The sequence below is a fragment of the Condylura cristata genome, unplaced genomic scaffold (genome assembly GCF_000260355.1).
Source record: "Condylura cristata isolate star-nosed mole 26May11 unplaced genomic scaffold, ConCri1.0 scaffold00006, whole genome shotgun sequence".
Classification (NCBI taxonomy): Eukaryota; Metazoa; Chordata; class Mammalia; order Eulipotyphla; family Talpidae; genus Condylura; species Condylura cristata.
Genome location: NW_004567107.1, coordinates 32,695,102 through 32,719,436, shown reverse-complemented (window position 1 = coordinate 32,719,436; position 24,335 = coordinate 32,695,102). Strand labels below are relative to the sequence as shown.

Genomic DNA, 24,335 nt, shown 5'->3' with positions numbered 1-24,335 from the left:
GTCACCTCCGGGGCAGGCGGGAATTGAACTCATGCGGAAGTGGCTTCAGCTTCTCAGTGCTGTGCTTTAACCCGCTGCGCCACCAGGGAGGGCCCAAGATGGAGAATTTTTAATGGCAGGACAGAGTTGTAACTTAGCTTTGTACTCTGAGGATGCAACACAGTATAAATATATCATGGAATGAATTGGTTGCATGAATAAAATGAACCAACAAGAAATAAAATAGATTAAGTTACATGCTATTGGCTAGTCAGAAATGTCCACCGATAATAGTACATAAACTGAGACAGCATTTTCCAACACGGCGAAAGGGCTACAGGTGTAGCAAGGCACCACCATTTGCCACATTTTCACCTTACTTTTATAGAAAATTTTGAATTCCACAGCTTCAGATGAATGCATGGCATGCTGACACCAGTAAAAAATAGCTTAGACCAGCACTGTCTGACAGAAATACAATGAAATATTTTAAGTGTGTCATTTATGTCACTTATGAAATTAAAATTATCTAGCAGTCATTAAAATATAAAAAGCAAGAGAAATTAATTTAATAAAATATCTTAACTCAATACAGCCAAACCACCAGCATTTCAATCAAAATCAGTGTAAAAAATTTAGAGTTTAATTTCTCTTATTTACATTAACTCTTTGAAATTCTGTTTGCTATTTATCCTTACTGTGTAGGCACACATCACATTCACTAGCCCCCAGGGGACTATTACAGTGGCCATACTGATTACAAAGGAAGAGAAAAAATTTCTGTGCTCATCGTTACAGCAACTTGTTTTTGTGAGGTTTTTGGTACCATTAGTCCCCTCCATGACTTTTAATCATTTATCTTATCATTGTCAGAGTAGTCAGAGACGTGCCATTTCTTATAAGTCACCTGAAGTCTTTTTCTGGAAGTATAGAGCACACAAAGTATAATGGGGAGGGGAAAAAGCAGATTTTTCCCAATTGCCCATCTGGAGAATTGAAGTCCATATTGAGGGAGCTGCATTCACATAGTAAGTAAGTCTCAGGCCAAAAGGAAAACCCAGGACCAGGGACATTGGCTCCAAAGTGCTTTCTCCCTTCATTGCATAGAAGAACAGCTTGTTTGAGAGTTAAATAATGAAGGAAAAGAATCTTGTTTTAATATACTTACTTAACTCCTACACAAAAGGCCAAATGGCTTGCTGGGGTGAGAAAGAGGTTAGGTCTCAAAAGGAAGTTATTTCTCTAACTTGAAAGAGATATTTGGTTCTCTTCCAAAGGCAGGAGAACCTTTTAAAAATAAATCAATTCCTCATCTTAAGAACAACCATGTAGAGCATGTACACTGGCTCAAATGCCATGTCTGAGAAAATGTCACCATCAAAGCCAAGTACAGCAACTGAATCCCCCCACACAGGATAACATCTTATCGGAATTCATAAAAAACAGCTGTCTTTCCTTCGACTTTCTTTGAGTCTAAACTTACGTACTATTTTTTGTTTGAGTAAACACACAAAGCATTTATTCCAACAGCCAAACAACCAAATTCCTCTTTGAAAAAAATTCTACTTTTGGCTCCTCTCTAATACTTACCTCATATACACTACATTCTTATGGAGTGGGCTTAGTCATGAGAAAGTTTTCAATGTTAAAAAAACCTCTCCAGCCTGCTTTCACTCTCACTCCCCAGTGAGTTCCCTGCTCTTCCCACCCCACCCTGCAGGCCCCCTTATTCTTTGCTACCATTGCTAGTGCTGACAGGACCTCAAGCTCCCCCTTATCACCAAGAAAACAAGGAAAATGCATTTACTACTGCTAAGATTCAGAGGTGAATTTTATTCCTTTAGCTTCTAAAATGATTGGTGCTATCAGTGTGATAAATCTGAAGAATTTTGTTTACAGAAGAAGAGAGCCAATGAGTAAACAGGCTTATGTTCTGGGTAACCAGAGCTATCACTGTAAGAGGAGAGAATAGACTGAGGAGAGGGGTAAAATGTGTTGCTGGATTTAAATTGGAGAGTAGTGATTATGTACTGGTACGTGTGCATGTGTATCTATGTGCTGTGAGAGTGTTTTTCTTGAGATATAATTGACATATAACATTATATTAGATTCAGGTATACAAGATAGTAATTTCTATTTTAACATATTGGTGAGCCTGTTTCTATTTTCCTAGTTCTGTCCAGCGAAGAGTGAGAAGTTTATGGTAGCCACGTAGCAATGAGTTCACTTAGCTTCCAGATTTTGGTTTCTAATGACAACTCTCCTGGAAATGGAATCAGGTCTCCTTAGAGAGATGACTATGTCTAGGACAGAGACAGAGGGAGTAAAAGTAGGACTGAAACATTCTGTGCCAAGAAGCAAGAAAATACTCAAAGAATAAATAAGAGACACAGGAGTAGCTTGGAAGAGTTACTGGTAGCCAATTTCCAGCATCAAAAACAATAATTATGATAGTCCATTAAAATAAAAATAAATGAGAACTCAATAAGGTGGTGAGGATTTTATTGGTGTTAAAACGTAACAAAATTTCCCATCGTAGCCATTAAATGTATAGCTCAGTGGCATTTAAGTACATTCACATTGTTGTGCAGCCATTACATCTGCCATCTCTAGAACTTCATCTTGGCAAACTGGAATTCTGCATCTATTAACCAGTAATCCCCCAAATTTGTCTTCCTCCATAGTCCCTGGTAACTACTTTTCTACCCCTTGATTTTATGAAGATGACTACTCTGGATACTTCCCATAAGGGGAGTCAGATTGGGATTCGATCTTTTGAAACTGATAAAATTCACTTAGTATAACATAGTCAAGGTTTATCCATGGAGGAGCATATATCAGAACTTCATTCCTTGTAATGAATTCCTTGTAAGGTAGAATACACTGTGTGTTTAGCCTACATATAGTTCATCCATTCATTTCTCCATGGACAAGAAAATCATTCCCACCTATGGGCTACTGTGAATGCTGAAATGAACATGCTATATAGACAGCTATATCAGCTGTCCAAAGAAAATATACCTCTCTTGAGTGTAGGCCCTGAAGTGGAATTGCTGGAACATATGAGCAGTCATATGTTTAGCTTTTGAGGCTTAGTGAGTGTTCCAAGAGAGAAGGAATACTTTCTCTACAGAAAATTACTAGTTAATAAATATTAAAAGCATGGCCATTAAAAATCATTTCACTCCAAGACATGGAAACAACTCAAATGCCCCAAAGTGGATGACTGGATTAAAAAGATGTAGTACATATACACGATGGAATATTATTCAGCAACCAAAAAAATAAATAAATACATGCCTTTTGCAGCAACATGGACAGAGCTGGAAAAGATCATGCTTAGTGAAATAAGCCAGAAAGAAAAGGAAAAATACTGGATGGTTTCACTCATAACAGGAGTATAACAGACCATGCGAGAAAATAATAATTATAATGAACAGCTATGTACCAGAGACATTTTATGGGGGTGGAGTAGGGAATGGGATCAAAAACAATGTGGGGAGGGAAATGCACTGGACTATGGTGATGGCACATGGGTGATTTGGTGTTGGGAAGCCCACAGGGTTACAAATGAGATGGAAAAATGCACAAAATGATGTAAAAATAAACTGTAAAAAAATCATTTCACTCCATTTATATGAACGCTCTTACTGGAAAAACTATCACAGGATGATAATGGGTAGGTAACAAGTAGCAAATATCACTATTGGCACTTAAGGCAAGTATCACCTTTTGACTAATAAAAAATCATTGATCAAATAAGGAATGGTACTTTTACAACAGTGAGTCCTGGCAAGAACCACATTATCCAAGTGATGATCAAAACTGGCCTTAAGTGTTCCTTTGAGAGTCTGACAGGAAGAACACATCAGTATACAGTGCTCTTTGTTTGCTAATAAGAGTTTTATTGGGATGTAATTCCCATACCATTTACAACTTAATGTTTTTTAATATAGTCACAGAATTGTGTAACTCTCACTACAACTTTTGGAACATTTCATCAACCCCTCTAAGAAACCATATGCCCTTTAGCAGTCCTGCCCCATCTCCCCAATTCCTCCAGCTCAAGACAACCACCAAGCTCTTCTTTCTCTCTCTGGGTTTGCCTACTCTGGGAATTTCGCATTAGTGGAATTATGTAATATGTGGCCTTTTGTGACAGGATTCTTTCATGTAGCATAATGCTTGCATGCACATTGTAAGATACATTAGTACTTCATTTCTTTTTTCAACTAACATCTTTTATATGGTTTATCTTCTCATTAGTTTATAGGCATTAATATTGTCTTTTCTCCTACTGAATAATGTTACTATGAACACGTATGTGCAGGTTTTGTCTTTTTTTTCCCCCCAGCTCTCTTGGGTACACACATAGGAGAGGAATTGGTGTTGTATATGGAACTTTGATCACTTTTTGAGGGCTGCCTGGCTCTTTTCCAAAATGGCTGTACCATTTTACCTATACCCATGAGCAGTGGAATCTAGGTCCCTCTAAAGAGCATTCTTCCCAAAATGTTTAAACACATAAAAAAGCAAAACACAAATCCAGTTGTGGGAGATTCTGCTAGACAACTGGCCTGGACCCTTCAAACCTGTCAGTGTCACTCAAGATAAAATAGAAAGATTGATGTCATTTCAAGGAGAATAAGGAGGACACCCAAACACAATGTAAAATGCTTGATTTTTTTCTGGAGTGAGAAAGAGAAGCTTTACAGCCTATCAGGGAACACACGGGGGATATCTGAATATGCATTTGATGTTTGCTATAGTCACAGCGTGAACCTTCCCGAGTCTGCTAGCAGTGTGTGGTCAGGGAGGAGACAGCCCTGGTTCTGAGGGAAAATGTGAAGTCAGATCGACTGCAGCTGACTTTTACTTACCCAGAGAAAATATAATAGGCTTGTGTGCCTGTGTGTATGTGTACACACATGTGAAAAAACCAGGTAGTGAAGAGTGAAAAAAAAAAATCACCAATAGGTGGAATGGGGGAAAAAAAATCACCAGTAGTAGCAATTAGACAAAGATACATGAGTGTTCATTGTATATTCTTTCAAATTTTTTTTTCTAGTGTTGAAACTTTTCATTGGAAAAGTTTTTTGAAGAACACAGAACAATTTCCTCAACCTATCAAAATATAGAAAGGGCATTTTTCATTTACAGCCTCAATTTATGTTATTAACTTTTAATAAGCTAATGATAAAAACTCATACCTCACTTTAAGACTGATGTTTAAATCATGTCAGATCCACAGAAGCCTGCAAACATTCTCCCGGTCCTTCTGACTGGCCTTGCACACACCACTAAACCTTTTTAGACTGCAATTATGTGAGTCACGAAAAGACCTGGACTGACCTAGAAAATAATGCACGGTCCCTGAAGACTCTGAACTCTGAAATTCTGTGACTCTATAGTCATCTCTCTTGAGTGGGATTTAGTGTGAGTCTCCCTTTGAACAAATGCTTACTGAGATGCCACTTTAGGCTTTTTATTTCACAGAATTTTGGGTGGAATGAGAGCTTTAGGTCCCTATTACCCAAGAAATTGCTAATCACAATTATACAGATGAGCCTGAACACAGGGGCACCATCTTGTGGCCCTTACACCAAAGCACACTGCCTCAGCTGGGTCCTGTTGCACATTCAGCTTTGGTTTCCAGTCAATGGCTTCCGGGAATTTCACCAAGGAACAAGCCTCCATCCATGACCCAAGATGCCCCAGGGAATCAGAGATGGAATGTTCCTTTTGGCCTGTTCTATTATCAGGTTTCTAGGATATAATTAGGAGGCAGCTCCTAGAACAGACATGTAGGGAGTTAGGTTGTAAGTATCCATGGAGAGAAGGAGGAGAGGAGTGAGAACCCTGTTTAGAGATGTTCTAGAGTTCCAAGATTATCTTATAAAGGGATAAAGCAGTGCAGCTCTTATAGGCAAGAGGAGATGCCAAATTGTTTCCATATTATAGTTGCCGAGTAGAGCTGAATCTCAGCCCCAACATTACATTTTCCCATCGCAAAAAAAAAAAAAAAAAAAAAGTTTATTTTTTTAAGGCAGAAGGGCATGGAGGTTAAAAGAATCTGTTCAAGTTGACCATAACCGTATAATATCCTCATTTTATTATTGTCCTATTTTCATACAGGTCCTCCATTCCTCTATAGTGCAGAAATTAAAGATCAGCTAGTCCAGTTCTCACATTTTACAAAAACAGCAGCAGATTCAGAAAGGACCAGTAACTGGTGCTCAGCCACCACAAAGGCATAGTTCCAATTCCTCCTTTGCTCCTCAGGACAGACCTTACCCTGAGAGCCCAAGTGTCAGTGAAGAAGCCCTGAAGCTGCAGGGGACGCCGAGAACACGTCATTCTCTGTGTGAGATGTCAGTCAGCAAGCCTCTGATTGGAAGATGCTGGAACACGGGGCCCTCCCTACTGAGAAAGAAACTTGGAGGTACAGAGTATGTGTGCGCACACACCTTTTTAAAAAGGTGGGAAGATATGTTCACATCCCTCTTCTTTCTCCTATGCTTTTACAGCTGAATTAACCCAATCTCATGAAAGCGTCTGAGAGTCTGAACAGATGGGCGCAAGGGGGATCAGTCAAAACTTAGGACATAATCCAATAGAACATCACAGCTGGAGAACATCCCATTCACACCACCATCAGAATATTCTCTGCAGGTTTTATTTGATCTTTCCTGACTCTGGCACCAGCTCAAAGGTCACTGTCCTGTCTTGCTTCAATTTGCAAAATAATTTGGAAATTATCTCTAGCTTGTTTAGATCTCTCATTTAGGGAAATAAAGACAACACGCAACTGTTTCAGGTCCACTTAACTGTTTTAGGTCCACTGCAGTCTGCAAATGCCATCAATAGGTGCACTAATCATTTTTTTTTTTAACTGTGTTCCCCCTTTGTGTAAATAATGATAAAGATAACACTGACAGTTGTGGGAGCCAGTTAGATCCTAGCCAGGTAGATGGGGGATCAATGAAAGTGGCCAGGAACAATGATTTCAAGGCAGAAACCCCTCCAGTCACATAATTTACTGCTTTCATAGTCAAGCCTTGAGGTGATGATCCAAGAACTTCCCCTGCATGTGGCCTGCCACATCAAGGCTAAGAGTTCCTCCTGGGATGTCAGGTCAATGGGGCTTGGCATGTACTCCCTGTGTGTGGTCTTGGGAAGCAATTTAACCCCCTACACTTCAGTTCCCATGTCTCTAAAGAGGGGACAGCTACTGTTACCCACACTGAAGAATTGTTTAGAGTAAAGCAATGTAAATTCAACACAACCTGGTACAAACTTACACTTTTATTTTAGAGTCCAGAACCACACCTATAGCCCCCACCCTTAGGTGTCACTGGGACTCCCCTTATAAATGCAGACACAGGCACCACATTTCACACCCTCTAGGTGGAAGCCTGTGAGCACCCAGCCTCTCTCTGCTATGCTGTTCACCTCTGTGGAGAGGCCTGTGTCTTCCAGAGCTAGCGATGGCCTGGGGGTAAGAGTATCATGTGTGGGGTGAGTATTACAAAGGACCATGGCTCATTTACGAGCCACATTCTCTGCTCCCAACTTCAGCATGAACACACCAATTTTAGTCACCATACGCTTTACTTCTTTGTCTTAATTCTCCATTATTTTAGAACTTGAGGAGACTATTATTGTTTACTGAGGCTTTATTCTGGTTCACCCCAAGGCATTATTCCCTATAGCACCATTTTTTGAGCCTTGTGGGATTCCTCAGCCTGGTGTTCAGCCTGAAAAGAATCATTACTCACTTTCAGTTCACCAAATGTATCACAAAAGCTAAATGTGGCAAATCCCAAATTTTCCACACTGGACTTTAAGATTCATGACAAGGACAGGTTTCTTGATTATCCTGCAACTCAGAATATTTCCATCTGTTTCAAGTTTCTTTGAAACAAGAAAAACATGGCCATGTAGACTGCTTGTATTTGCCCAGTATCACAATCCCAAGGTAAGGAGGCAAAGCATAACTCACATGAAAGAATAACTTAGGCCCTTCCTGGTGGAACAACAGGTTAGGACACAGCACAAGCTAGCCACAGCAGCCTTTTCAGTGCAAGTTCGATCTCTGGCCCTGGCGATGACCCACATGGCATGGCAGAAATCTCCTGACCTGCCCACTGCTCCCCTCAGCAGTGTACTTTTTCAATCTGCCTGTTCTGTTCTCCACTCTGTCTCTCGTGAAGCCTCTCACCATCCCTGCACCTCTGGCCTGTACCCCAGTTCTGTATGCATAAGTAAATAAATCTTAAAAAAAATAAAAAAATAACAGTCTTCCTATGGGAATGTGGCTGTAACCCCCAAGATGAAGCTCTCAGATAACTCTGGATTTATGATACTATATTCAAACAGGTTTTTACATCATTTCACAAGCAATTATTGAGCCCAAAAGGGTAGAAAGATGATCAAAACATGATTTCCAACCTCAAAGAACTAGTCTGAAATGAGACAGATGTGTAATCATACCATGTAATCATAATATAAATGTAAGGTATTATAAGTATATGCAAAACATACCTAGCCCCAAGGAAGATGAGAGAGGTCAATGAAAGCTTGCGATGCTATTGAGTAACTTGTTCAAGGTGAATACGTGAAATTAGCCATTTATGGGTACAGAGGGGATGGATGTCAGAATGTCCAAACTGATGGAGAACAGGAGCACATGGTGAGGCATGGAATATGCTGGAAACCACAATGTGATAGAGACAAGGCTAGAAAGTTTGTCAGAGCAAGTTCAGGAAAAGGGCAGAATATGGCTCTAACGTCATGTACGTGGGGTCATTTAAAAAAAAAAAAAAAAAAGGAGTCCCTTGTCCTAGAAATCAATTCCTCAGTGGAAAGTCTGGCCAATTGACCTGCATGTGTGCCAGACATTGGATCTACAAAAGTACATAAAAGGGGATGTGGTCCTTGGCCCTCCTGGAGCTTCTGTTCTAGTGAGGACAAGAAAAGCCTGGCACTGCACAGTGGGAAGGGAAGAGCAGAGAGAACAGCAAAACCCCAAGGTTCACAGAGCATTACAAATATGAGGTCAAAAGCAAGGCGCTCACTATGCTGGAGCTGATGAAGCAGGCCACAGTGTGTGCAGATGCTAACTACAGCCACGATGCTGGTGAAGGTAAAACAAGCAAACAAACCTAAAAGTAAAGTCTGTCTGGTCTGTGTTTTGGGGTGGGCTTTGTTTTAAGGTCGAAACTATGATGGAATAACTTGAGGTTTCTGATGCTGTCTTTGTGGAATTCAAAAGGCAGCTTTTTGAGAGCTTGTTTGGAAGGTCAATCAGGGAGGGGAGTGCAGCTACTTATATACCCTCTAGCCTAGAAGACTGGGGGCAGTCCTCTTCAACCGAGTGCACAGCTTCAGAAGGAATGCACCTGGAGCAGTGAGGGAGGAAGGGGACACCCACCTAGCCAGCCAGGGCAACCCAATCAACTCTGACAACCTTGGCGATCAATGGGGTGACAGATGTTGCAGCTAGATCATCCTCACACCCTCAAAAGATAGCATTTTGTTTGATAGTACTTTTGTCTGAGAGTCAGGAAAACCCAGGCAAGAGCACAGCATTGCCTTTGAGAGCCCAGAGGGAGCTGGAGAGAGCTGTGGACTTGGGGAGCAGGGGGGCAGCACTAGTAGAGCAAGTGGCCACAGGAACTCCCTATGTTATTACCCACTGAGTCCCACTTTTCATTTTGGGGGCTCATTTTATCTTGAGCCAGTCACTTGATTTTTTAAAAATAAATATGTATTAAGTGTCTACTTTTGTAATGTCTACAGTTTTATTGAAGTAACTGGTTTATAACATTTCAGAGGCTTCAGGTATGCATCACTAAAAGTCAACACTTAGGCCCTCCCTGGTGGCGCAGCGGGTTAAAGCACAGCACTAAGAAGCTAAAGCCACCTCAGCATGAGTTCAATTCCCGCCAGCCCTGGAGGTGATCCACATGGTGAGGCAGACCTCCACTGACCGGCCCGCTACTCCCCTCAGCAGTGCACTTCTTCGATCTGCCTGTTCTGCTCCCCACTCTGTGTGTGGTGAAACCTCTCACTGTCCCTGTACCTCTGGCCTGTACCCCAGTTCTATATGCATAAATAATTTTTTTTTTATAGTCAACACTTAAGCGTATTGCATTATGTTCACCACTAAGTCTCCTTCCTTTGCCATACTCATGGCAGGTGGTATTCTCCCTCCCAAGTCCTCGTTCAACCAAGTCTGTTGCTCTGGGGGTCAAAGGAAAGGAGTGAATTTAGAAGCAGCTATAATACAGAGATATTCCTATCCTCCTCAGCCTTCTGGCAAGTTGACTCCAACTATTTAAATGATTAAAATACTAAAGGAATCCTTCTTTCAAAATGAAATTCTAGAAAAGTCAGTCATCATTCTAGCCTTAATAAATTATACACTCACACACCAAAGGAAACAATTTTCTAGCCAGATGCTATGAAAGCCCAAATTAACAAATACACCTATATCTTACTCATTACAGACAGAAAGTGCCAAATATTTCAAAATTTGATTTAGGGAAAAGACAAAGCAATAGTCATGACATGAAAGCTGTTTTTATTTCACTCTAGATTGTTCTTAATCAAACCTGACACAATTTGGGTGTCAGAATTTAAAATGAAGTGAATGAGATGCAATGTCTCACAGCTCCCTGAAAACGTGAACTTCTGAAAAGTAGCGTCTGTGGGGGGTAAAAGCCAAATGTTCTGGCATCTAAGGATTATAGTATTCATTCTGAGGGTAGGTTTACTAGTTGTTTTTTTATTTTTTAAGGAAGAAAAACATACACAAAATCGTTTGAGTACATTGTTTCTGTTATTGTAGCCATTTGCATCCCTATCTTATTAAAAAAAAAACCTTTAATAAAGACAGGATTCTTTCTAGACTATTTTGCCTAAGATAATATTTCAGAGCTAGTTAACTGGCTAATAAGGAAAACTACGTCCAGATTCAATAATACCAAATGATCATATGATTTCTTTGTAGGACTCCAAAGTAAACCTGGGTGGGGGCATGGCATCCATTCATCAAGGTGACTGGGGGTTCAGAGAGGGCAGGTCTGAAAGGGGAGCAGCACTGGCACACCAGTTACTCTTCTCCCATCAGAACAGGAGAGTAAGTATATCACCTCCTGCCAGGGAAGCGCAGTTCAGAACAGCAAAGAACAGGCAGCTCACCTCCGGGGTAGTAGCTATTACCCAGAAGACAAGAACAAGTGTTCTGGGAGGATATGGAGAGTGTGAACCCTGTGAGCAACAATGTCAACTGGTGCAATCATAATGGAAAACTGTATGGCAATTCCTCAAAAAATGAGTGGTAAAAATTTCATGTGATTCAGTAAATATCCACTTCTGGCGATGATAAAAACACTGAGTCAAAGAAATATGCACCCCAGCATTATTCACAATAGCCAAGAGGTGGAGACAGCCCACATGCCCATCAGTAGATAATGGCTCTGCCATGAAGAGAAAGCAAACTGTGAAAGACCTGAAATCAAATGAAAATTTTACTAGCATCATAGACAAGACTTCATTTATTAAAGAATGTTTCATATGTTGCCCCTTTACATTTTAGGATAGCAACAAAGTCAGACACAACTTAAAAGACTCAAGGCAATTATTTCATCAATGTTACAGATGGGGAGATGTTCAAATAGACTGATGTTCATGGAACTTTCTGGAATGTTACTAATAGAGATTTTTCCTTTCACTTTATTTCTAAAAGCATTTCTTTGAATGTGATGGATTCATAGCTAGCTTGGAGGTAGGCAAACAACTTAATGTTTCAATGATCAAATTAATCTCATTACTCATCACTGGCATCAAACCTCCCTCATCTCCCAAGTCAGATAGATGGCAGTGGGTGATCAGATTTAATTATAATGGTGATTAGGAGAAATACAGTTCTTTACCCCATTCCTTCCATTTGCCAAACTCTTGCATTTTGAACTCTGATTATGGCAATTTTTATACTAAAGTAAACATTAATCAATCAAAGAACTATGGGGATAAATGGAAAACTCCAGCCCAGGATTTTGGTCGAGAATTTGTTGTTACACTATCTACAACTCTATTTTTCTTAGTAAGGGGACATGTTCCATGTACTTTTTTTTTTTTTAAAGATTTATTTATTTATTCGTATAGAATGGGGGTACAGGCCAGAGATGTGGAGGGTGAGAGGATTCACCAGGGACAGAGTGGGGAGCAGAACAGGCAGATCGATGACGCACACTGCTGAGGGGAGCAGCGGGCGGGTCAGGAGAGGTCTGCCGCGCCATGTGGTCACCTCGGGGGCAGGCGGGGATCGAACTCATGTGGAAGTGGCTTAAGCTTCTTTGTGCTGTGCTTTAACCCGCTGCGCCACCAGAGAGGGCCTCCATGTACTTTTTTAATACCCAATAGAACATGAGAAGAAGCCTTAGTTTAACATTTGCCATATAACCAGCCACCCTGGGCTACAGCCAAAGTCTAAAGTGTGGACAGTCTCCCTGTTCCCAGAGGCTCTTATAGAATCTGACTTTTCATATTGGAGTAGGAAGTGGGCCTGAAAAATACATCTAAACAGATGTTTTTAAAATTATAGAATACGAAGGTCTTAAAATACTTCCAACCCTGAGAAATGATTATATAAAAAGCAACATAAATTGACCATTTCACTTAACTATGCCTGATTTCCTCACATGAGTCTCTAATAGACCTTTCTGGAACTTCAGTCTGTCACATTCTGAGAAAAAAAAGTTAAGTTGAAAGAGTTATATATAGAGAGAAATGAGACATTATCAAAGCCTTTTTGTTAATCTTTAACAAAATGTAATCTATGATTATGCTCCCAAAATAGTAGACCGTCCTACTTCAATGTGAAATTGGTTATTTTACTTGTTACTATTTTTAAACATTTATTTTTATTTAATTATGCATACAAGAAATGGGGTATAGGCCAGAGGTGCAGGGGTGAGAGAATTCATCAGAGAGTGGGGAGCAAAACAGGCAGATCTACTGAAATACACTGTTGGTGGGAAGCGGCAGGTGAAACAGGAGACGTCTTCTGTGCCGTGTGGGTCACTTCCCTGGCTGGGAATGGAATCATGCTGCAGTGGCTGGCAATAGCTTGACAGCACTAAGACTTAACCCCTGAGCCACCAGGGAAGCCCTGGATATTTGATATTTTAATTAGTGAATTATCATCTCAACAAGATCCATTGATAAATGAGTAAGATTATCCACCTATTTAATTTCCTAGTATCTATATTCACAAAATGAAATTGTAAGGTATTTTTATCTTAAATGAAAAATCTATAGCTTGAAAATCTTGTCAACATAACCTGCCTCCCTGATCCTTTACTGCGAAAAAATAAATGATAAATTTTGTGTGGCAACAGGAGGAAAGGAGTATGAGAACGGTCATGGTACGAACAACCTCAGAGAATGAGAGATTCAGCTCCTTCCTGTCCCTACCCACCCACTCCTGGAATCTCTTCCAGAATGTCAGGCTACATCTCCTAGAGATTCAAAGGAAACAAATACAGAATCTGTCCCGAATTTAAAAATGCCACCCAGAAATGCTATCAAAACTACCTTCACCTAAGCGAACCAAGGCAGCTGGCATGGCTGAACAGAGCAAATCCTCAATGCTGACCACCCATATACAACTGGGTAAACTTCACAGTTCATTGCCTGGAAACAATACAGCCTTTTGAGCACTGTGTTTGACTAGATGGCCCAAGCCCATCATAGTGTCAACTGTTGACTCAGAAGTCAGCATAAGTTTCTAATGGGAGAGTAAGATACTTTGGGAAAGGAATTTCAGTCTTCATGTTTCTAGGAAACACTGTGTCCTAAATTAGGCAGTCAGAGTGGAATGCCAGGCAAAAAAGTTCCCCCTCCTATTTAATTATTATCTCTCTTTTTTAAAATTTGTTTTTGTGAGGAGCCCTGACAATTCAATTTGCATATGTTTCATGCAAATATAATGTAGCTTCAATGTAGCTGAAGACTCCTATAAACAGGAGGGTTGGCAAAATGCTGGGGTCACCTGGTAAAAGAACCTGTAGACCTTATCTTCTTTCTAGGGAGCTCTGAAGATAGGACAAAGACATATGAGAGTCAGGCAGGGTTGTCCTATATGTAAATCATCCAAGGACAAACTGCAGAACAATTCAGGGGATCAAAAAGATGCTCTTTATTGCAAGACAAACAGACCTACAATAAGAACTTCTAGAGCTGGAGACTACAAACAGCAATAAGTGAGAAACTTGTTGGACTTCAGAGAAGGCATAACTAGTAAACAAGAATTACAAAATTAATTATAATTATTAATTATAACTCAGATTTGGGAGTCCTGCCACTAAGCAAATGCCTTTGCAGTATTTACTTAAAATCATAAATTCTAATGTATGCTCACAAGACACTTGAGAGAAATTAATAAAATCAAAAGCTTATCAATAGTGTGAGCAAATACATTTGAATTATTTCTTTAAAAAACAGACAAGATGGGCCCTTCCTGGTGGCGCAGAGGGTTAAAGCACAACACTGAAAAGCTAAAGCCGCTTCCGCATGAGTTCGATTCCCGCCTGCCCCGGAGGTGACCACATGGCCTGGCAGACCTCTCCTGACCCGCCCGCTGCTCCCCTCAGCAGTGTACTTCGTCGATCTGTCCTTCCCCACTCTGTCCCTGGTGAATCCTCTCAACCTCCGCATCTCTGGACTGTACCCCAGTTCTGTATGAATAAATAAATAAATCTTAAAAAAAAAAAAAACAGACAAGATGCAGGAAAATAATCTTCATGGCTATATTTTAATTAGAAAAACATGTTGAATAAAAACCAAATGCTGAACTACATTTCTGGTAAATTTTCTTTCACATGCAGTCTGTCCCTCAACAGACTTTAAAAAGGTGCTCCCAGTTCTGGAAACATCAGATTAAGGTTAATGGAAATACTCAGCAATAAGAAGAGAGGGGAGGATTGCACCTCATGAAAACCAGAGCTAGTTAAGGCTTTGCCCATTTCCATCTTAACTAAATCAAATGTTTTAAGTGATGCAATACTCTGTAAAGAAGACATATCATGCTTCTCAAGCCAATGTTACTGGGACAGGAATTATTTTATTCATTTTATGATGGAAATATGGTATTTTGTTAATTTCACTTTGGAATCAGAACTAACCCACAGCAAAAAAAAAAAAAAATTACTTGTAAAATAGGAAAAGAATGGATAAAAATGATCTAAACAAGCAACAGAAGAAATTGTGGGTCCACTTTGGGCTTTTGAAACTTCCCTAAAGAAAATCTTATATTTCTTGAGTGCCATTTCACTTGTAAGGCACTTCTTTGCTCATGCTGGCTATGAAAGAGACAGCCTGTTTTTTCTGCATTCAACCAGATGAGAACAGAGGTTATAAGGCATCCCCTAGGACTATGGTCAGCAAATTACAGAACACCTACTAAATTCATTTAAGGCCTGTTTTGTTAGGCCCATGAGTGAGAAATCACTGTTACATTTTGCAAATTGAGTTTGCCAGTGAGTACCACTTGTTCATTTGTAAATTGCTTTTGCCCTGTAACATTAGAACTAAATAGTGTCAACAGAGACTATAAAGCCCCTAGAGCCAGAATATTTCCTCTTTGGATTTTGATGGAAAAAAGAGTGTTGATTCCTCTTTGAGGCCCATGGGGGAGCCATGAAGAGTCCATAGTTTGGGGAACAAATTCAATGTTCTTTCCAATCTTGGTTCACCCCAGTAATGTCTGAGAGATAAAAGGAAGTTTATGAAACATGAATGTAGGTTCCTGAAGTAGAAACAGAAGGCACTGAGACTGGAGCCAGAAACAGCAAACAAGTAAGAGAAAAGATATATAATTGTCTTGTTTCCTAGCTTCACAGGTCTGGGAAATAAGAGAACTTCTGCTCTAGGACAGATCACAGCCAGAGTCTCACCCATAACTGAGTTAGATTTGGGAGCTTCTAAGCTGATGTTGGAATGAGTTTAGACCTGTAGGGATACTGAAGTGGGGTGGATTGATTTTGCTCATGGAATGAACATGATCAGAATCTAGAGGGCAGACAGACTGGGTTAAATAGTGTCCCCTGAAATGCAGGTAGACCCCAAGCCTCAAAAAGTAACTATTTGAAAATGGGATTTTTGTAGAGGAAATCACATTATGGTGAGGTCATACTGGCTTAAGAGTGGGCCCTTATAAGACAAGTGAAGTCTGAACCATGAACACTGGGAAGAACTCTACATAAAGACAGAAGCAGGGAGCAGAGAAATGGGCAGCAGAATCTAGAACAAAGGCTCACTCAGAGCTGCCAGGCAGAATAACATGACCATGATTTTTGGTCTCTAGTCTCTAGAACTGTGAAGAGTAAATTTCTATTTAAGTCATCTAGTTTGAGGTAGTTTATATGGCAGCTACAGAAACTAGTGCAGGCTAGTGGGGACATGGTCTTATGAAGAACTATAATCAAGAGATAAGGAGAAAGTGGTAGAATGTCAGTACTTCATAAGACCTGTGTAAAATACAAATTGCGACCCTCCAGAAGTTAAGGGAAAACAAAACACAAACCCAGATATCTTGATCATTAAACTGATTGGACTGCACAAACATGTTGCCATGGTAAGCATAATGGACTTACAATGGAACATTTTCTTCCCAATCTGTTAACAAATCCATCCCTAAATTCCAAACTTTCCACAGTCACCCCACTCTGACTAGGCAACGAAGTACATTTTTCAATAGATGAGACCTCGGTTGCCCACTTCAGGTCAAGGCCGTTTGGCTGGACACTTACATTAGGGAGTGGGTAATTTGTGGCGTTCATTGGGAAGCTTATGTGTATTCCTTTCTTCTCTCTATGCACACCAATTCTATTAAAAAGAAAAAACCTTTCATACTAATAGCCTGCTTCCTTTGCCTCTGTGTGCACGGATTGCTGGACCCCTTGTGGAACATCACTCCTTAACAGCTTAGGATTCTGGATACCCCATGGTCGCACACCAACACTGACAGAAGATGTACTAAGGGCTAATCTGCCCCCCCACACACACACATATTTTTCAGCATTACATTGCTGAAGGTTGAAGCTATAGGCAAGATGCATTCCCACAGTTCTCTACAAGGCAGTAGACGTAAGATTGCAGACATAATGCAAAAATGACTCAAACTTGGTACACACTGCTTTCCTATGTAATCTTATCACAAATATTAAAAATGTAGATCATTTGATTACTGTGAAACTATTTATCTATATCACCTATATATACATCTATGTAAATATATACATTATATACCTAAACACAGATGCATGACTTCAACATAGTTAGCCTTCTAAGCCCCATGCATTCTGGCATTTTAACGATACGTTCTTTTCAACAGATCTACAAGTCTCATCTTAGACTCCTCTTTATCATGTCATATGATAGCTTGTATAAATTTTTAAAAATAAACTCAATTTCAAATCTAGATTCTTATCACAGTGTTTTCCTATGAACTTGCATTCCAATATACATATAAAATGTTATCTGCCTCTTCCTCTCACCCTTCTGTCTCATTTTTTATGTATTTCAAAGAACTGGTGGTGATAGGAAGCACATGCCCGTGGACGCTGTCACTGTATGACAGAACACTGCTAGTTGCAACAAGACTGCTCTCATGAACTATCCCGAGCTGCCCCCACAAAGGGCTCGCTCCCAAAATAAACAAACAAAACCCACTGTCTTCTCTGAGTAGTCTCAAAGCATTTGTGAAAATAATTCCAAAGACTGTGAAGAGTTGGCCATTGTAACCCCCCCACCCCGCAAAGTCTTCATTGTTTCAAATGAAAATCTTAACCGGCTATCTTAGCTGAAAGACACAATACAAATGCCTTCCGCTTCTCAGCACCTGAAAACGCAGCCCCTGACTGTCCATGAGTCAAATGGCCACATACCGAGTAGCATCACAAGCGTCCACAAATGGTCTCCTGCAGAAAAGTAGCAGGACCAGGGAAATCCCCCACTCCCCTCCAGAAGATCTCCACCCCGAATTTGATCTGGGCCCAACAGCTGTTTTTGGTTACTGAGCAAAGTGCTCACTAAAATATTTTTGTTTAAAGACAGATGCTCACCACAGTACCAGAAAGCATGCATCCACACACAGGGCCGACAGCTCTTGGCACCTTACCTCATTCTGCTCACACACATACTGTATCCTCAGAGTGTCCATGGCTCTGATCATGGCTTGCATGGCAGTGAATATGTTTTGGTAAACCAACTTTGTGAATCCCTTTCGGTCTTCATCGCTGTATCCACACCCATGGATAATTCTCATTTGCTTGATAAAGGTGCTTTTGCCACTTTCCCCAGTTCCTAGAAAACAAATAAGCAAAAAGCACAGTCAGCATTCTTCAAAAGGGATACCCTGAGAAAGAAAGACCTCTTGGCAGTGTTGGTCCATACTAACTAGTCGGTGGGTAGGCTTGGGAAGGCCCTGCCAGTGCATTGGGCAGTTTTAGGTCACAAGGTAAGAGCAGCCTAAATCCAGTAATCCTAAACATCAGCTCTCTTCCAAGAGTCAACTAAGTCCAATGACATGAGGACTGTTCAAAATTAAAGTGACTCAAGAAAAGTCACTTAACGTTGTTGAGGCCCCACCAAATTGTTCCCCACCCCTTTCCTGGAGTCCTGAAAACAACGAGCAATTGTAACTGAAAGTCTCAAGATTTAATGGCTTCATCACTGCTAAGGGACAGGGATGGGGGCAGTGATGGTGGCCGCTTCAGAGATCAGGGGGATCGCAGCAGCCGGGACACACAGGTAGGGAACTTGTTGATTCCTCCTTCTAGATGCATGAACACAAAGAAGGTACATGTGCCTTCCCCTTCCAGTGTCCAGGAAGTGCTGCTAACTCACCACACAGCACATGCACCTGAGGAGTAGTCTACAATATAAAGCCTTTCCTAGTGCTCTTGTATTTGTGTAGATGTCCAGCTAGAAAGTGTGAAATCGGGTGCTATGTGTCTTACAGCAACACTGGATTGAGGTATCACTTAGGAAGATGGTAAAAGTTAAAGTGATAGAGATGTATATATACGATGGAATTAAAATCGTCTAATATTCTCTTTGATTATCACGAGACCCCAATGGAAAAGCATATATTCTAGCTCATTTTTTTTTCATGATTCATTTTCAAATCTGAATATCACTATGAAGTTCGTTAACAATTCAGACTGGTATGCCATCAAGAGGGCAAAGTTTCTTCAAAATGAAACGAGGACTATTCAAAACGAAAGTGACTCAAGAAAAGTTGTACACCTCAAAGTGAATGATATGCAAATCAAATTCCACTAAAGTTGTTTCCTCTGTCAAAAGGATACAAATTATACAAAAACTTAATTCAAACAACAAAATTAGTAATTTTGCTATAAAGAAGGCAAAAGTTATGGAGTTGGTAGTGATTTGTTTATATTTCACCACTCATCCATATTTTGTTGACCCCACTGAACATCCAGGCTGTGCAATTACAGTTTAAATCCAATCATCCTTGATACTCATCAATGGAGTTGAACAAAAACCCTAACTGTGCTCATCTTGTTTGACATTTTAGTTATAGAGAGATGTTTATCATAGTGTGAGGCAGACCATATTGATGATAGCTTGTTTGCTTAATTATATAACCCATAACTAGTTAGCCTATGGAATCTCAGCCTCCATCTGTACCTCTATCCGAGCCCTACAAGCATCAGATGGGGACCATTGCAAAGGTGCCGAGAAACACCTAAGAGGACTTGTTCAGTTTCCCAATGTAGCTAATTGAGACAATGCTTACTATTGAATAAGACTTTTCCTTGTAAGAAAAAAAAAAATGTTCTTCAGATTGATCTTTTCAAAACAAATCTCCTATTCTGTCTGTCTCCCGGTCCTCAACTCGAAAGAGTCACTGGCTTCCTACTCTTCTTGGGTGGTCTGGCCCCACCCATTTCACCAACCTCTTCTCACTTTCCACAACCTCCTCACTCCTTTCACACCCTCCCTGTTTGTAGGCTTGCACGCACTCTCTGCTTCCCTGGAATGATCCTCCTTTCTTCTGTTTACCTTTGCTTTTGGCCTGGCCTGGCCTCCTGGACAAGGTCAAGTCCCCATATTCTGGGGCCCATGGTTATCATGAGCTTCTCTTTATAACACCTGTTCTAGCTACACTTTTGCATCATTCTCTGCTTAACATCTGTCTTACTATCAGCCTACTTGTTTCATAAGGGACCGGGACTATGATATGGTGCTTTATGAAAATAAAATAATTTGGCCTTTGTCCTCATTTCTGGCATAGAACTACTAAAACTCTTGAAATTTCCTAAAGGCTGGGAGCAATAAAGCTGTCTCTTTAAGTTAATAAGGTGAGTTTTAGAAAGCAATTAAAGATGGTTTTGTCAGTGGAGCCAAACCTGTGACTGAGAACTGGGACTTCCAGTCCACAACCAGACCACTGGGGAGGGGAGAGAGGCTGGACATTGAGCTCCGCTACCAAGAGTCAACTAAGTCCAATCAGCTAAGCTATGTAACAAACCTCCATAAAACCTCCATAAACAGGGTTTAGAAGGCCTCTGCATTGGTGAACATGTGATTTAGGGAGTGTGACCACCTAGAGGGGGCATGGAGGATTTGTGCCCTCTCTAGATATTGTGACCTATGCATTCTGGCTATTCCTAAAATTATATCCTCTTGTAATAAACTAATATTTGCTAATTTTTTGAATTGCGCAGCCAATTACTCATACAAAGGAGGGGGGTCTTGGGAAGCTTTAATTTATTACCTTTTGGTCAGAAACACATGGTGGGCAGGCACCACTATGTCCAGATAGACAGTTTCAGGACTGAGTCTGACACACCCAGCTGGTGTCCAGAGACTGTTGTAAGTATGGGAACTCCAGCTACACAGTGGGAATTAGTATCAGAGTCACTTTAGGGTCATGTTTGCTTTCACTCACAGTCTTCCTCTTGGGTCAGATAAAATGCCTAACTACTGGCACCTGCTTAATACAATTTTTAATTAATTTTCTGAACTGTGGCAAAACACAAAAATTACCATTTTAATCATTTTTAAGTATACAGTTCAATTGCATTAAGTACATTCATACTGATGTGCAATTATTTTCCAGAACTCTTTTTGCAAAATTGAAGCTCTGTGCCCATTAAACACCTTCCTACCATTCCCCAACCCCTGGCAACCACCATTCAACTCAATCTCTTACATCAGGTACATCAGTGAAAAATAAATAAGATCATGTAAGTATAAGTATAGTATTTGTGACTGATTTATTCCACTTAGCATAATATCTTCCACATTCATCTCTACTGTAGCGTGTGATGTCTTTTTTAAGACAAAATAATATTCCAGTTATTTTTGAACACAGGACAGTGATAATTCGCCTGTCTCAACTACATGGTTATCCACAACATAGGAAAATAAGTTGGGTCATCCTCTCTCACATGGCCAGTGCGCCATGTGAGTGGCAACCACTTCAAAAACAGCAGCACAGCCACACAACTTGGCCAAGAAGGAACATCATCCTGATTCTCTGTGCTGTTTTCACTCCCATTAAGGGGAATATTAGAATAGTCACCATGTGACAGGTGCAAAATACAATCTATCACCTTAAATCCTCACAAGCACCCTATGAGATGTATACTATTATCATCATCTTTATTTTACAGATGAGAAACCTGCTGCTCACATTGGCTACGGAACCTCTGCAAAGTCACACAGTTAGCAAGAAAGTTGCTGAATTTGGTCATGACCAAAAGGATTTACTGGTCAGATAAAGATTAATCTGAAGTTCATGGTCACACACTGAACTCGAAGCCCCAGCAGAACCACCATCTTACAGGTTTTATCAGCACAACAAATTATATTACAATGTGTGGTTTTGATGAGTAACAAATGTCCACTCTGTTTCCTTTTTTTACTTCTTAGTGAGGATGTTAACCTTTGATTCACAGGGAGGGAGAAGTCTTTTGGTTAGAAAGTGAAACTTGGTGTTGGTTTACCAAGGGATTCAATCAGATGAGACAAAGGAGGGTGAGAGGGGGATAGTGAGGGAGGAGTCCACAGCCCAGAAGGATTTCAGCTCCTAGACCCAATGCTGTTAAAATATTCAGCAGGGAAAGAAAGAAAAGCACAATTCTATCCCTAGATGCTGTTCTAAATACAAATAAGGGGAATAGCTCTTTACCATTTAGGTTTCACTTCACTGTTTTCATATTTAGAAAAAAATAATACAATGATTATGCATTATTTAAACTTGCCCTATCATTAAGGACGTGCGATATGTGGGAGCCCTGGCTAGTCATCATCCTACTGCAACTGTCTTTGGTAATAAAAGTTGAGGCAAACTATGGGTAAGACACTATGGCTGGTAATGTAACAGGGTGGTCCCCAGGAAAAGAGGAAGTTCCAGGTTCCCTGCCCAACCCACAAGAAGAGTGGAGCTGAGCAGAGAAAAGCAGAGAAGAGAAGGAATCTGAGGAGGAAGGAAGCAGGATGGAGAGCCAGAAGGAGACCTGAGGAAGCCACATGGAGAAAAGGGAGCTGTGTGAAGAAACTGTGCTTGTTTCTTGGCCCTGTACTGGTTGAAAGAGATGTGGGTGAAAGACCTGTGGGGTTTATATTGATTTTGATTGTGCTCTTTTCCTCCCAGACTTGTCTGGGCCATTTATGACCCTTTTCTATGGGTCCCGGCCAGAAGGTGCTTTAGTCTTGTGGTGGCTTTCTGGCCTTGCTTTGGGTCAATCCCTTTTGGGTGGACTTTTAGCCATGAGGGGGTGGGTAACTGTAGGTGTTTGAGTTAGAAATGATATTCTTTGTCTTCTGTATTGTAAACTCATTGTATTAAAGTTCCTTTTCATTAAAGTCTTAAATATTTTGTCTTGATGTGGTGGATGGCAGAACCTATTGAGAGCAGGAAGGTTTGGGGGTTCAGTGGTGCCCTTCTCCCCCTGCCCTGTAACAGTAACAGATTCTCCAGAAGATGCAATGTCCTCTTCTCTGTCTTGTGGAAAACTGCTTTTCATAAAAGGTTGGTACCCTACATCTCCCACTGTAAACTCTGCTTGAATCTTTTGTATCCTTTTCTGTCCCTGAATGTGAGTCGTTTCCTTTTCCAGAGTAGACATTCAGTGAGCCAGTAAATTGAACATACAGAGCTCGCCACTCTGGCATAGTTGGTCTACCTGAAGTTAAAACTCACCTCTGCTAGCATCCAGCTTTGTGTGGGCAAAGGATATGAGTCTTGGACCTTGCAGAGCTGAGGGCTTTCTAAAGTATGCTTGGTCCTTACATTCACTCAACCAGTATTTCCCAAAACTCCTTCACTTCCTTCTTTGTGATTTTTTATCATACACATATACCACCTGCTTATTTAACATTTTTTTAAAGATTTATTTATTTATTTGTACAGAACTGGGGTATAGGCCAGAGATGCAGAGGGTGAGAGGATTCACCAGAGACAGAGTAGGGAGCAGAACAGGCAGATTGATGAAGTACACTGCTGAGGGGAGCAGCGGGCGGGTCAGGAGAGGTCTGCCATGCCATGTGGATCTCCTCCAGGGCAGGTGGGGATCTAACTCATGAGGAAGTGGCTTAAGCTTCTTTATGCTGTGCTTTAACCCACTGCGCCACCAGGGAAGGCCTATTTAACATTTTTTTACTTAAATAAACTTGTTCCAAAAGAAAACATGAATATCATCAAGTGAAAAATCAGATTATTTGCCTTGATTAATCAATTACTAAATATATTATAATGAAATTTAAAACTTTCAGCATTTCAACTAATAAAAGAGCTCATTTACCACCATTAACCTGGGTATCACATTTGGAAAATAATACAAAGTGTTATCTCCCTTATTTTCTATCCCTAAAGGAGATTTCTCCCTCTTACTCTCTAGAAGCTTCTGAAATTCTACCTCTGAATCTCCCCCAGGTTAAAAAAAAAAAAAAAAAAGCACTGAAGATTGAAAATCACAGAACTGGGAAGGGTCAATAAAATGTCTTAGCACTAAAATTCTACACTCTTTCTGGGATTGGAGGAAGTAATATGAGGTCCAAGTCTCAGTTTCATTTTAAATAAAGTTTCATGAGGGAAAAATTTGCCTTTTAGGAGCCAGAAGGAAATAGAGATCAAACCAAAATACATTCTTTCCAAATGATAGACCAAGAACAGCGACACAGAAAGTCAATTATTCTCAAGTTTACCTCAACTCTTTAGTAAAGACCGCCTCCCTGAGAGCCAAAGAAGGCGCTGAGAAAGTTTCCCAACTGAGCAGAGCCATTTCCAATAGTCCATGATGTTTTCAAAAACC

General features: G+C 40.5%; 1 protein-coding gene across 1 annotated transcript in view; it reads right to left on the bottom strand.

Annotated features, from left to right (window-relative positions):
• The window catches only part of GNA14 (guanine nucleotide binding protein (G protein), alpha 14), a 148,338-nt gene that overhangs the window by 42,171 nt on the left and 81,832 nt on the right, over positions 1-24,335 (bottom strand). The window contains exon 2 of the mRNA XM_004677555.2: positions 18,167-18,351. Within this exon, the coding sequence (XP_004677612.1) occupies positions 18,167-18,351 (185 nt within the window). The remainder of the gene's footprint in view (positions 1-18,166; positions 18,352-24,335) is intronic.